Raw genomic sequence first — 15,263 nt, forward strand, 5'->3', positions numbered from 1 at the left:
ATCATTTCGGCCAAAGGTTAAGGACTAAGAGTATTAATATTATATAGATAGATGTATGAAACTAGTAATTATTAAATCATAAAAGTCCTGTTGGAATGGATCTTGGAGATTCTCTAGGCCAGTGTTTTTTAAACCTTTTAACAAGTTAGTTCATTAGAATAACGGTTGGTGAGACCTCTTAGTTATATCTTGATTTCATAACCTATGTGAGCTCTTACACCTGATACATGACTTAATGGTTTTAACACTTGCTGGTTTTTTTATAGATGGAAATCTCCCCAGAAACTCTTGCTCGTTGTTATGAGGAGGACTTTAAACAAGATATGGCTGCCCTAAAGGTACAAACATTTAATTGATATGCTTTAATGTTGAATATACAGCTTATTTTTTCGCACAGCTGCTAGGACAATGGTGGAGAACTCCTTTTGGCTTATGGGATGCCCTAGTTGTAATAGTAGTTGTTGCACCTTCTTTATTTAACTTTGTAACAATACTTTAAAACCTTTAAGAAAAAAATTCTAGGTGCAACAGTAGATAGGTTGTGGCTGAGATCTGGTTCTGAGGACCTTACCAACAAAAGAAAAAAAACAAAAGCAGAAGAAACATGCATGTGGGATGCAGAAGAAGTGGAGGACAAGCAGAGAAGTAGGTAGAGTTGAAAAGAAAGACAATGTCTGCTGATGCAAAGAAAGGAACATTTAAGTTAGCGAAATGGGGGAAAGGCTGAAAGAGAGGGAGCAATGCCAGGAGACAAAGGAAAGGGGGCTAAACAAGTGAACAGATATGGAAGTCGGAAGGACAAGAAGAAGGTGAGATTAAAGAAGAGTGGAAATAGTGGAGGGAAAATGAGGTGGAAATCATTGAATCATAGGCTTGGAAGAAAAGGTCTGGTAGTCCAAACTATGCTCAGACCATCCCAGGCCTGAGAATTTGGACGTGTTATTGAGCCTTTGCAACATTTAGATTGATTTATTGTTTGGTTTAATTTTATCCCCAATTACAAATTGCATGTGCGTTATTGTATCTTAACTTTTATGGTTTTTATGCTGTTTTAATTATTGTTAGCTGCCCAGAATCATGAACTTGAGATTGTATTTTAAAAAGTTAAATCATGGCAACTGGACCAAAGTTTATTAAAACTGAACCTGTATGGCAAGAATTGGTTCTTTCCAATGACTATCTGACTCTCTGCTTACCCAAATTTTCATTTTGACAGAAAAATGAAATTTGTTATTTGATGAATAACAAAATGTCTCAATTTTAATAAACTTTGGTTCAGTTGTCATGATTTCACCTTTTAAGATACTCCATTCCTAATTGATGTTTAGAGACAGTCCGTTGCTCTTGTATCACTTTAATTAGCTGTTATTAATCATCTACTTAATATATAGTTCTCTCTTTTTTTTACATAGGTCCTTCCTCCCACAATTTATATGAGAGTAACTGAAAATGTTCCTCAGATAATTTCTTTTATACAACAACTTGTTGCTAATGGATATGGTTATGCAACTGCACAAGGTAAGACTTCCCAATATTACGGTAATCCTGTGATGTGTTTGCAGTTCAATTCGTATGTTGCTTTGGAATTGGCCGGGGCATTCTTGGCCCACCTGTATAGGTAAGGTGAGTGTTAATAACACTGTTGCATTTGTGCGTTAGTGCTACTGTTTTTATTGATGAGCTTGTGACACATGGCTTGTTGAAAGACAGTATCAAAGGAGTCAACGTAGGCTAACAGGCTACATTGCTATGTTAGGTCTTACTCACAAGAGCCCTGCAGCCTTTCCTCTGGCTTCTCTATCACTTTGTACATTTTTTTCCCTTTTCTTCTTTCTCTTGGCTAGCGGCTTACTATTTTACTGGCAAGGGACTTTGGAAATAATTGGGTGTAGAAACATGGGTGTAAACCATTTTTAAGAAGCAAACTGACCTAACACCAGATTTATCATTGAACAAACAGTAACTGATTCTGATTTTTGCTTGTAGAATATGCTCACCTTCACTGATTATGGAGACTGAGAAATCTGCATCCTTGGCATAGTCTTTGTCTCAGTGTGATTTATTCATTAATATATTGTAGTCTGTTGGGTCTGCTATGAAATTTCTCCTGTCTTGGTACTGAAATGTGGGCAGCATAGGCCATCATCTCTAGAAAACGGCACACCCAGGAATATTGCTTTGCATCTAGTGTATAATATGGGCTAGCCTGAATTGTTGCTTAAAAGTAGAGACATTGATTGATAATTCCCTTGAGTAGAATACCACATATTTCCCATCTTTGTAATAAGATCAAATTGTTTATTCCCGACAGGTAATGTTTATTTTGATGTCCGTTCTAGGGGAGACAGATATGGAAAGCTAACAAGGATTTATCCTGAGACCCAAGAGGAATTTGGTATGTTGTTGATGGTTACTGACCTTTGTTCAAGTTTATTTATTTACTTACTACATATATTTCTTCACTAAGATTCTAGAGAGTTTGCAAATGCCATAAAATAATCTTATCATTAACCAGCCCATTAACATTAAAGCAGTAACAGCAATATCGCAACAATAGGAGGACTGACTACCTTAAAAAAAAGTGTTTCCTAGAACTGTAGCCTTGACCAGTTGTAGAACTATTTCCATAACGTAAGATTTCCCACAAGTTAACTTCATAGTTATCTTGGCAGATGCATGACTGAGGTCAGACTATGTTTCATATAGTTTGTGTAATGAAAATAATTTATATTTCCGTGAACTCTTTGGATTCCATAAGAATTTTGGTAGTAAATAAATTGTGTAAGCAAAATGAATAGAAGCAAATTGGAAACAAGATGAAAATTACACTACGGCTTCATTATAATATATATTATTAAATAGAAATATCAGGAAGTAGACAATCCACTCCAAGTTACCTTACCCAGAACTGTTCAAATTTGTCTTGACAACTATACAAGGACTAGGCAGTAGGCAGCCTTCTGGAGGCAAAGGGTTTCTCAGCGTCAAGCCCATTATAGAGAAAAATGAGTTTTTGATCAATGTCCTCTTGATTTTTCTGAGAGACCTGGACCCCAAGCATCTTTTCCTTGGAAGCATGCATGGGATAGGCAGTTTCACAGGCAGTCTTTTCTGATGTATGATACTTTCCTTTTTTTTTAAATAGTAATTTTATTAAAAAGTACAACTACAATGATAAAAATATAAACTAAAAAAAATAAAGAGAATAAAAAGGAACAATATAAGGTGCAGAAAAAAGACAAGAAAAAAATAGAGAAAAAAACAAAAATATAAAGGAAAAGAAAAATATAAAGACATGATCTCCCCCTTTATCACAAGTACTTGGTTTATGACCACAAGTGAGCCCAAATTTTCTGTTGTTAAGTGAGACATTTGTTAAGTGAGTTTTGCCCCGCTTTACAACCTTTGTTGCCTCAGTTGTTAAGTGAATCACTGCAGTTGATAAGTTACTAACCTGCTTGTGAAGTGGATCTGGCTTCCCCATTGACTTTGCTTGTCAGCAGGTCACAAAAGGTGATCACATGACCTTGGGACACAGCAACACTCCATAAATAATGAACTGAGCATCTGAATTTTGATCACATGATCATAGGGATGCTGCAAAGGCCATAACACTGAAAAATGGTCATAAGTCACTTTTTTCAGTGCTGTTGTAACTTTGAATCATCACTAAATGAAGTGTTGTAAGTTTAGGACTACCTATACAAGCAATTTTAGAAATTTATCATCATCTCCTAAAATGCAACAAGTGATTGCTTCTTCTCATATCCCATCTTTTAACTATGTACAGATCCTTAAAACTTCATCATTTCAGTTTTTGTGAGCAAAAGTCTATTAAGTGTTACTTTTAACAAACTGGATCTATAGTTCTTTCATACAGCGTCCTAAACATGATTTATTTTTATGTTGTCTTTTTCCCTTCTCACAAACTTCTTCAAAGTTTTAACAAGCCTTTTTGCAAATCCAATATTGGAAAATTATCCAGGTCACTCTCTGAGTTTGGTATTTGTATATCTTTTTAAATTGTTAAGACATCAGTTGGTTTTTTTTGTATGTCCAGATATATAATCCAGCGGTCCCAAAATCTTTCCGGCTTGGCAGACTGGCAAGGGTGTGGGGAGAGAAGATGGTTCTATGTGAGCAGCAGGTACATGCACACATGCTCACCCATTGCTTGTGCGGCCTGGTTCCACACGGGTTGCAGCCCATTAGTTGGGAACCCCGGGAGCAGGGGTCCTCAAACTTTTTAAACAGGGCCAATTCACAGTCTCTCAGACTGTTGGGAGGCTGGATCGACTAGGTAGATGTGGCTACGTGGTCATGTGACTGGATGGGTGTGGCCAATTTAACAGTCCATTAAACAATGCACACAATTTGTTTTGCTCCTGGTTTTTGTTTTTGTTTTTGGTTTTTTTTTGCTTTTGTTTGCATGTTGCTCTTTTGGTTGACTTTTCTATTTACTAGATCTTTTTTTCAGTTGTTTAGGAGTCTAATGGTCCCCTTCAGGAAACTCAGTTTTGCAGCAGTTCTTCTCAGCCCCAAGGAGCTTACAATCAACAAGTCTCTGTCTCTGTCTCTGTCTCTGTCTCTGTCTTTCTCTCTCTCTCTCTCTCACACTCTCTCTCTCTCTCTCTCTCTCTCTCTCTCTCTCTCTCTATATATATATATATATATATATATATATATATATATATATATATATATATATGTAGGTCTTTGGTTATTCGGGTTTTCTCCCGCGTAAAATTGGAAGTGTCTTGGCGATGTTTCGACGAAGTCTCATTCGTCATCTTCAGCTTCGTGCTTCTGGGCGGCTTCTGGGAGGAATATATATATTCTGAGGTTTTCGCGGGTGTTTGTATGTAGGTCTTTGGTTATTCGGGTTTTCTCCCGCGTAAAATTGGAAGTGTCTTGGCGACATTTTGACGAAGTCTCAAATTGTGAAATTGCACACAATTCTCAATTGTGTGAAATTGCAAATTGCTCCTAGAAGCACGAAGCTGATAACACCAGCCTGAAGATGACGAATGAGACTTTGTCGAAACGTCGCCAAGACACTTCCAATTTTATGCGGGAGAAAATTTGAATAACCAAAGACCTACATATATATATATATATATATATCTGTCTGTCTCTCCCCCCTCTCTCTTTCTCTCTTCCTGTCTATTTTCTGGAGGCGGGGGAGGTTAAAAACGGGCCTGTTTTTCACCTCCCCCACCTCCAGAAGCATTCTGCAGGTCAAAAACAGACTAAAAGGTCCTGTTTTTTGGCAAAAAATGGATTAAAATGGGCCGTTTTTTACCTCCCAGGGTGTTTGTGCGCCCCATTTTTCACCTCCCCTGCCTCCAGAACGTCTCTGCAGGCCAAAAATGGGCTAGAACAGCCCATTTTTTGGTGTCCCCACCCCGTTTTTCACTTCCCCTGCCCCCAGAACATCTCTGCAGGGCTAAAACGGTCCATTTTTTGGTCTCCTGGGGTATCTGTGCGCTCCGTTTTTAACCTCTCCTGCCTCCAGAACCTCTCTGCAGGCCAAAAATGTTTGCCTTACCTTCCAGTTCCAGCCCGCAGGGCTCATGAATTTAAGTCCTGCGCTCGGCCGAAGGGTGGGGGCCGGCAGGTGGGCAGGGCGATGTGGGTAGGGCAGCCTCATGATCTTGTGCAGGCAGGATTAATGGCTTTGGTGGGCCGTACGCGGCCAGTGGGCCAGTTTGAGGACCCTTGCCCTGGAGTAATAGAGTAATACTTTCTTTAATTATCCACTGCTGGATCATTATCTATTCTTTTACATTTACTATAACTTGAGATTTTCAGCATTAAAGAGGACTTATGCCAATTTAAGTGGGAAATTGGAAGACTCTCAAGAAAGATACGGGTGTGTGTATGCATTTAATCCTGATCTCTTATACAAGAGTTTCATTCCAATGCACAATGCTAGCTACTGCTGCTTAGAAATTTAAAGTTTAATGCACGAGTTAGCAGTAAGGTAATCTGCACAGACAATACTGTAGGTAGTGCTCACGGATCTAGACTTTTTAAATTGTGTACTTGTATTTTCTTAACTTACAACCAAAATTGGGACCAAAATTTCTGTTGTTAAGCAATTCACTGCAGTTGTTAAATGAATCACGTCATTAATTGAATCTGGCTTCCTCAATTGACTTTGCTTGTCGGAAGCAAAAGTTCACAAATGATGATCATCTGACTCCACGATGCTGCAGCCGTCATAAATACATGCCAGTCAAAATGCCTGAATTTTGATCACATGATCACGAGGATGCTGTGAATCATAAGTGCGATGACTGGTCATAAGTCTTCTTTTTTTCCAGTGCCGTTGTAACTTTGAACAGTCACTAAATAAGTGGTTGTAAATAGAGAACTACCTGTATTTGGGATTCCTTCTAGTCATTCAGCTAAATGAGGCCCACGATATCTACACTACAAGTCCTGATGGATTTCTTTGAAACATTGAATTCTGAATTTTCTCTTTAATTATATTATCACTACTTGTTACTGGCAGGGTTTAGTGATAAGCGCCACATGAAGGATTTTGCTCTCTGGAAAGCAGCCAGACCTCATGAGATATGTTGGGATTCCCCCTGGGGGAAAGGAAGACCTGGCTGGCACATTGAATGCTCTACAATATCAAGGTCAGTTCTTTTTCATTTCCTAATCTTGCTTCTTCTTCAAGACCATGATAACCGGTGCTAGCAGAAACCCTACAGGGTCAGTTTGGGATGTGAGTTGTTTATTTTATTTACTTAGTTAAAAAATACAGCTGCTCATTTTATATCAAAGTCTGGTTGGTTCCTAATCAGGAATGAAAACAATATGAGGAATAAAGCAACATAAAACAATACTAATAACTATTAAAACCCCAAACATGTTTTTATTTATTAAAAACATAAATTAACAGGAATTGCAGTTTGGGACTGTTCTAAATGCACACTTGGAAACAGACTGATCTGAATGGCACGATGGCTAACTAGTGCCAACAGCTTTTTGTCTCCTTTGCAGGTTGAAATCTAAACTAACTGCTGTGGTCCTTTGCATTGTCATTCTGAATGTTGATTGATTGATTATGACATATTTCTCTTGTGTTGAAGCCAAACTTGTAGATGCTCTGGGGGACTGCAATAAAAGAATGGGAAGGTGTTGACAGACTTTTCTGTGGGTTATGAAAATGAACGTTGAGTAGTGTTTCAGTAAAGAATTGATTTCGGGTTTTATACGTCTTATGTCTTTGTACTGAACCTATCAAATTTGTTGAAAGTGGTGGGGGGAAGGCAGTTTAGTTATTAGCTGGATCCTCTCCCAGGTCAATTTCCTTGGGCCTTGTGAAAGGAAATGCCTCAAATAAGACAGATTATAAGGGCAGAATTGTACATTTTGCAAAAAGCTCTGTGTCCCCTTTTGTCTAGAAAAATACCTTGCAGCAATTATGTTTATAAGGACCAATGTGTTATTTGTCCTTCACAGTGTAAAGAAGACATCAGAAAGTATAGCTTTTCCAGGAACTGCTCAATTAAATTAATGTGAGGTAATGGATGGAGAGAAAATAGTTCCAATTCAGTTTATAAGTAATATACAATCCATTAATATTCAGTATAATTAAATCTATATTAAAGTCTGTAAAGTTGAGAATGTTAATGTAAAAGTAATATTGATGTGAGACAGATATTTCTTTACTGTATCATACATTTTAGTACAATCCGGGCCTTTAGAGGTAATATAGCATTTCCTTTTGACAATTTGGATGCTAAGAGCAAGGCTACATGTAGTTTACCCAGTGACACATTTGAATTAAACACAAAGATGTAGAAAATCAGATCTACCACAATCTGGACATATTGCAACATCCAAGCAAATGGCTTAAAGAAAGTCCCTTGAAAGGTTGGCTCCCAATTTTCTATTGATTTGAAGCAGTAGTTTGAATATTAATTTTTTATTGATTTATTAACATTTCTTTAAATCTAATCATTGTTCATTTGTTTGTTTTAATTATTATTTTAATAGTCTAGTGTTTGGGGGACATTTGGATATCCATAGTGGTGGTATAGATCTGGCATTTCCTCATCATGAAAATGAAATTGCTCAATGCGAGGCTTATCATCAGTGTGAACAATGGGGAAATTATTTTCTACATTCTGGTAAGTTCTAGTTTAAATAAACTTTTAAATTTTTTATTACTTTTATTTAAATATCAGGATTCGGGAACTTATATGGCTATGAAGGACAATGAACTTTGTGAAGAACATATTAAATAAATCAAGATGCACTGTACAGTGACGAACATAAAGTGTGCTTATTTCATGGCCTGCAAGATGTTTCCTCGTTGACACTATTGAGGTTGTTTATACCTCATGATGTTCTACCATAGGGTATAGGTTTAGGCAGGTTTTATAGCATGAGTCACTTTAACAGCCTGGAGTAGCTCTAGCTGATCTTTCAAAGGATAAACAGTGCAGGGCACATCCATCCATTTAGATGGTTAACATAAGAATGTAAGACAAAAATTTACTTGGACCCTGATTTCCAGAACTGATGGAAATTCATAAAAGTTGATTTTGCTGTCCCCTTTCTCTCTGAACATCCTTCAAGACTCGTGGCTTTTGGAGATTCTTTTAAAAACATATAAGGACAAAGTGCTACTCAAAACAGAGCAGTAGCACTTTGCTAAAATGGAATTTTGTTACACAAGACACTTCTGCCTAGTTTTAGACCTTACTACTACTCTTGTATTGCTAGCCACTTTGCTCAAGAGGGATTGTATAATTCCTTTGAATCACTGAGTTGATAGGAACATACATTATGACAATGGATGTTAGAAAGTGAGATGGGTGGTACCTAAATTTGATAAATAAATAATATTGAGATTCAAGCCATTATATTCTTATAAATATTTACATAGAAATACTACAAGACATATTCTGAATTCTGAGCAAAGAGGAAGGAAGGAAGGACTTATTTCTGGGGGGGAAATGGTAATATTTCTGCAAATATTTTCATTGTGTTTTTGTCCTCCAGAAATATAGTTTCATGCCATTAAATGATAAACTGTATCTTCAGGCTGCCTGAGTCCCAGAAAATAAAAATGGTACTTGCCCTTTGCATTTAGAAGGGGGAAAATACAAAGGTAAAATTGAATAATAGGAAACACCTTGGGGAGGAAGGGGTAAACAATCTCATTCCTTTGTCCTTGTGGAAGATGGGTTTTTGCAATAGGCTATAGCCTCTTCGATAGCCATTTTATGAATAGGAACACCCAGCTATGGCAGCCATTTTGCGAGAGCTTCCATTATAATATTTTCCAAAATATTGAATGTATCTGTCAGCCCCAAATCATTGCATATCCAGATTTGAAGAGGAAAATTGGTTATCTTTTTTAAAAAGAAGATACCTACATTTGAGAATACACATACTCAGGGTAATTCTTTTTAATATTTGTTTAATTTAAGATTTTGAATGTAATACTTTTGCAACAGTCCAAATGTCTAGGGCAGTTGATAGAATTTGATCACTTAATGACATCACACAAGTGACATATATTTAACAGACATTAAATCTTGAATGGACAATTTCCCCAAGTTTTTTAAAGTGTTCTGAGTTTTTCAGCATGTTCGGTAGTTCTTACACATTGTTTTACTGTTCTTATAGTAGTTTATGAAATAGCAGACCTTTTAGTGTTACAACTGGTGAAAGATTCAGAATTTTACAAGAGAAAAGATTGGATGTTGGTTTAAATTGTTATAGTAATTTTTAAATATTTAATGCCTTTAACCAATGGTGGGATTCAAGTAATTTAACAACCGGTTCTCTGCCCTAATGATTTTTTCTAACAATCAGTTTGCCAAACTGCTCAGAAAGTTAACAACCGGTTCTCCTCAAGTGGTGCGAATTGGCTGAATCCCACCACTGTTTTTAACTAATACGTTTACCTTAATGTAAGTTTGCCACCCTGAGTTACCAGTATTTATAAAAATAATAAAGACTGGGATGAAAATAAATGAACATTACCAGGCTAGAAGCTGCTATATTCATTAAATTGGATGGTTTTTAAAGTTTCTACAAAGCTTCTATAACTTGACATGAATTAATAATGGGCTATAATTATCAGTTTGAGAAAATAAGTGGTCAGTGTTCTGTAACAAAATATAGAATTAAAGTAAACTTAATATATTCTAGCTTTTCTTGCAATATTTATGAAATGTATTGATGGATAAAACATACCCTACTACATATTATCAAATGTTGGAATCCAGCAATACTGAGACAGCTGTAAGTTCTTGAACAATATAGCCTGTAAAAGAAATTTGAGTTGGTTTCTCTTTCTGGAAGTGTGTTATTTTTTCCAAAAGTGGACTAAACGATATACACAAATTTTTATGGAAAGTTATCTTAAGGAGTAATTTTTTGCCATTAAATATATCATGTGATTAATTAATTAATAGAAAATGAGAAGTTTTATTATCTCTCTATTTGGCAGTATTTAATTACTTAAATTTTATCATAAAGCTCATCCTTAAGTCAATTACCAAAGATTTATTTTTATCTATGTGAGGTTTATAATTCTTCTTACTATTTATTGGTACATAAAAACATGGATGCATATTTAAATATGAGTGTTGGAACAGTCTCATTTTTTGTTTACCTGTCTCCTATTAAGAAAAATAATTTTCTTTTGTCTTTCCAAATTTGGAGCACTTTTTGTTTTTAAAACAAAACAGCAATTTGCTTTTTCATTCCAGGGCATCTGCATATTAAAGGGAGTAAAAAAATGTCAAAATCATTAAAAAACTACATTACAATTAAGGTACTGTAAACATACGTTCTCTGGCTATTTCTTAATAGTGTTTTTCTGGGCAAAACTGTACCTGCAAGGATTTGAATTGTGCAAAAGGTGGGTGAGAATTGGCTTGTGCAGGCTAGTGTGAAGAGAGTTTGAACACAGGAGAATTGGGATCTCTTCATGAACAAATTTGGTGGGCATCTAAGACAAATGTATATAAAGGCAGATAGAATAATACGAGCTTCCAGTTTCTGTTCTTTGAAGTTGGGCGGAACCCTTAAAAATGAACAGTCTTATGCAGCATTTACTCTCTTGAGGCCACTGAGGCAAAGGGTCAAATTGTATGTTAAAAAAAGAGAGCATTATTCTGTTTGCTGTGATTGCATGGCCCCTTTCTTGCAAATTTAAGATACAAAAGTATGCCACAGTTTTCTGCCTTCTGTGTCTCTTACTTTCCTTACTATCCATCTCTTGTTTCTCTTATCAAAGAATAAGCTCTGTACCCTGTTTGACTCTCTGAGCGATCCTACCAGACGCAATATATAAAATAGCTTTGGTCAGCTGACATGGCGCTAAACAATGCTGACCTTTTTCAGTGAGGAAATTGAATCGCTTTCACTTTGGACTATAATAGAGTGAAATTAGTTACTGTGCAGCAGTATGGTATATATTTTCAATTTGTTTTATTTTGAGGTTGCTGAATTTCTGTACAATTATAGTTTTAATGCATTTTACATTTCTAAAATGTTAATGTTTCTGAAAAGATGAGTAGGTCCGTTTTATGGGAATAGAAAAGGACATTGCCAGTCACCCAGGACAGAATCATGATGGGCTTTTGCTGCCTTACATTTCCACATCTCTGCACCCACAAGAAGTAGAGCTATGCTTTGTTTTCAGCAAAAGCCCCAAATGTTTTCTCAGATTTCATGATTTGGGGTTTAAGGATGAAATAAAAATGGAAGAGCAACTTTAAAAAGAGGAGAAAGAGTCGTGGAGGCAAAAGACTTCCAGATGAATCCCAGAAACCTTTCCTGGGGTTAGAAACATAGTGTGTATATGCATAATTTACAATGTGGGATGACACACACTCTTTCTGGCAGTGTGCCTAGCTCTCAGTGTGCTTGTATTTGTCTCTTTCCTGCTTTTGTCTATATTGGGGTGTCAAACTCAAGATCCGCTGGCTGGATCCAGCCTGCAATGTGGTCGGATCCAGCCCACGGAGCTGTCCTGGAAAACGTTGCTCTGGCCCAGTCTACCCATCAGGCCAGCGTTGCTTTGGCCCGGTCTAGTGGCATCAAGCTGGCCATGCCCACCCATGTCCTGATGTGGCCCTCAATGAAATTGAGTTTGACACCCCTGAGATTATATAATTACTAGCTGGAGGCCCATGCTTTGCTACAAAACTATTTGCTCAGGCTTGATAAATTGACAATTACAGCCTGAAACTTAATGTAGAATGTGTAACTCCATAGCATCAGAGTGTGTTAATATAATGCAACTGGCAGTTGGAACAGAGGGGGAGGGGGAGTAGAATGTCCCAGCCTTGTAGCATCCATCGGTATTCATCTGGCTAGCATCCTGTAAGTGTGAGAGAGTTGAAGGGTGTTTGGAAACTCAAACAGTATTTGCTATGTGAGCAAGGAGGCAGGAAGGAGGCTGGGCGTGGCTTAGCTCAACTGTTCTGTAGTAAAGCTATTTGCTGCTGTGAAACTGAAAGTTAAACTCCTCTGCTTCTGTTTTGCATTTGGAACAGATTTCTTTTCAGGTGGGAAGGGGGAGTAGAACTCCTTAACATCAGGGGGCTGTTTAGAAAGTGAAACAGTATTTGCTGTGTGAGTAAGAAGGAGACAGGAAGGAACCTGGCCATGGCTTACTTCAAGTGTTCAGTATTAAAGCTGCTTCCTGCTGTGGAAGCAAAACTGAAAGCGAAACTCTTTTCCTCTGCTTGTGTTTTACATTTGGAACAGATTTCTTTTCAGGTGGGGAGGGGGAGTAGAACTCCTTAGCATCAGAGTGTGTTAATAATTTAGGAAATACTAATACTCTGATACTCATTTCGAAAAATCCTTTCTTAGTGAGCGTATCAGTTTTGCTAACTGGTCTGGACAGATTTGTTTCAGTTCAAAACCTGAATAATCATTAAATCTAAGAGAAAATATTGGCATGCCCACATGAACATGAAGTTGATAATGTGGTACATTTTAATTTAGAGATTGGGATGTGATGGAAAGCATTTGAATTCTGAAACGGTGTCCATGATCCATGCCTTGCCAAATTCTTCATGATCTAACTCTGTTAGCAGAATCAAGAATGAGATTCTTTCCATCTCTCTCTCTCTCTCTCTCTCTCTTTGTTTCCTTAGGATTTTCTAAAAGAATTTTCATCTGATCAGTTTAGAATGTTTTGTTTGCGGACCAAATACGGCTCAGGTAAGTATACTTCTTGAACCAAAGATGGTTTTACAAGATGTATATTGTTGATGAAGTTGCAATTAGATGCTTACTTTTGCATACCTCTGAAAGAACTATTTTTGTTTGAAAATGTTTTCAAGGGAGAGTTTTAAATTTTCACGTCATTTTATTTTGTTCTTAATTTCAACTAAACTTTAAAATGTATCCTTTTTCCAGCTGGCAGCTGAAGAAAAAGGCTGTGTTCTATTTTCATGGCAGAATTGATAAAGAGTTCAGGTTTTGACTGATGCAGGAATAAATCCGTGCTTTAAATCCGTGTTCTGTGTACAGTTCAAAATATGGCCCATTTAATTTCATTGGCAGATTTAAATAATGAAACACATTTTCAGTACCTTGAAAAGATCTGCATATCATAGGGTTGTTGTAGAGAAAATTGCAGGAAGAAATTCAGCATTTGTCACTTAGAGCAGGGGTCCCAACCTCTGGCCCAGAGTTGGGCTGCAGCCCATTCAGAACCAGGCCATGAAAGTAGTGGGTGTGTGTAAAACTGCATTTGTGAAAGTGATGCGCGCGTGCAAAACCATCCCCCGTCCCTGCTGCCTCTGCCGGTCTGCCCAGCCAGAAAGGTTGGGGATCACTGACTTAGAGAGGAAAAGCAGGACATACTAAAATCGAAAATGGAACCTCAGTAATATTGCTACTTTTATTGCAATAGATGCACATTGATAGACACATAAAAATATCAGATTGTGTATTTGAAATGCATATCAAACATATCTCCTCATCTTTGTGCTTTGATCTAAAGCAAAGACATAACAAGCAAATCATGCCAAGTCTGAGGTAAATGAGAACAAAGTGAAGTTTTTCAAGAATTTCTGCATGAGGGCTTTGGAAAATCTGTCAAAATATGGCCTATAAATGGTGGCCCTGAAGCATTATTCCTTCTCCTTTGATCCAGAGTCAGCACAAAAATCCATTTGTATCTGAAAGAGATGTTCTGTCTCTGCCATCTAATCACTAGGTCTGCTTCCCCTATCTGCCTAATCACCATGCATGCATTCACACAGCCTTTTTCTCTTGCTTGCTTGCTTGCTTGCTCCATCTATGCTTTATTGCTGATTGTGCACTTAGTCTCTCCCTCCCGCTATTGTCTGCTATCCATTCACCAGCCATACATAACCAGCCTTTCCCATTCAGACAAGTCTTTCTGGGTACGACAGTAATGCTGCCTAGTGCTTCTGGTCAGTCAATCTCACATCACATACCTTGGTTCCCCCAAAGCCAGTCTCACCTAATCCTCTTATTTTAATATCATAATGGTAAGTGAATCAGTATCTGTAGAGAATAAGCAAGATGAGGATTATGGAAATACTTAGGAACTATTACCTAGGCAAAAGGGGCTAAAAGATTTTCAAGTCTAGAGTAGCAAGATAACATTTAAAAGTAGCTCAGATACCTTCCTAATTCACTAGGTTATAAGGAGGTGAGGGGTTGAGCACAATTGGACTTGCAGAATTCTGTTATTATAGCCAGTCATAATCAAGTGTGGTTTTAACCTTCCTATGGAATTAATTTCCTGGTCCGTTCTATTTCAGCAGCTGATAGTACCTTTATTTCTCAATCACATGGTCATTAGGAATGTGGAGACTTTTTCTGATTCGATCCATGGCATTAGAAATAGTACATTTTGCCCGATGGGGCAAATACATTTTCAGTGATTAATTGCTGCTTTGTGACACCTTCTCTCCTCCCCAGCTTTAGCAGATCAGATTTTGGAGGAAAGCATTTCAAACGCTAAAACAAAAGAAGAAAATGTGGGATTTTCTTCCTATTTTTCAAAAGTAGTCTTGCCTATACAAGTGAATAGCTTTAAAAACTGTTTTAGAACAAGATGATTATTAGTTCCAGATTCCCCCAGTGACTTCCTCCTGAAAGCTAATATTTTCCATTCTCTTTAAATAGGTCTGGTAGAGTTACAAGGAAGGTAATAGAAAGACAAGAAATTCCTTTAAAAACCATTAATTTATTGGCTAATCCAGTTAATCCTGTCCAATTTATTAGTGGAC

At 37.2% G+C, this 15,263-nt stretch overlaps 1 protein-coding gene across 7 annotated transcripts in view; it reads left to right on the forward strand.

Moving 5' to 3' along the window:
* The window catches only part of CARS2 (cysteinyl-tRNA synthetase 2, mitochondrial), a 39,068-nt gene that overhangs the window by 12,238 nt on the left and 11,567 nt on the right, over positions 1-15,263 (forward strand). For all 7 annotated transcript variants that reach the window (XM_058186856.1, XM_058186854.1, XM_058186855.1 and 4 more), the window contains 7 exons: positions 267-338; positions 1,413-1,518; positions 2,312-2,395; positions 6,518-6,647; positions 8,014-8,147; positions 10,746-10,810; positions 13,149-13,215. In XM_058186856.1, the coding sequence (XP_058042839.1) occupies positions 267-338; positions 1,413-1,518; positions 2,312-2,395; positions 6,518-6,647; positions 8,014-8,147; positions 10,746-10,810; positions 13,149-13,215 (658 nt within the window). The remainder of the gene's footprint in view (positions 1-266; positions 339-1,412; positions 1,519-2,311; positions 2,396-6,517; positions 6,648-8,013; positions 8,148-10,745; positions 10,811-13,148; positions 13,216-15,263) is intronic.

The sequence above is a fragment of the Ahaetulla prasina genome, chromosome 5 (genome assembly GCF_028640845.1).
Source record: "Ahaetulla prasina isolate Xishuangbanna chromosome 5, ASM2864084v1, whole genome shotgun sequence".
NCBI lineage: Eukaryota > Metazoa > Chordata > Lepidosauria > Squamata > Colubridae > Ahaetulla > Ahaetulla prasina.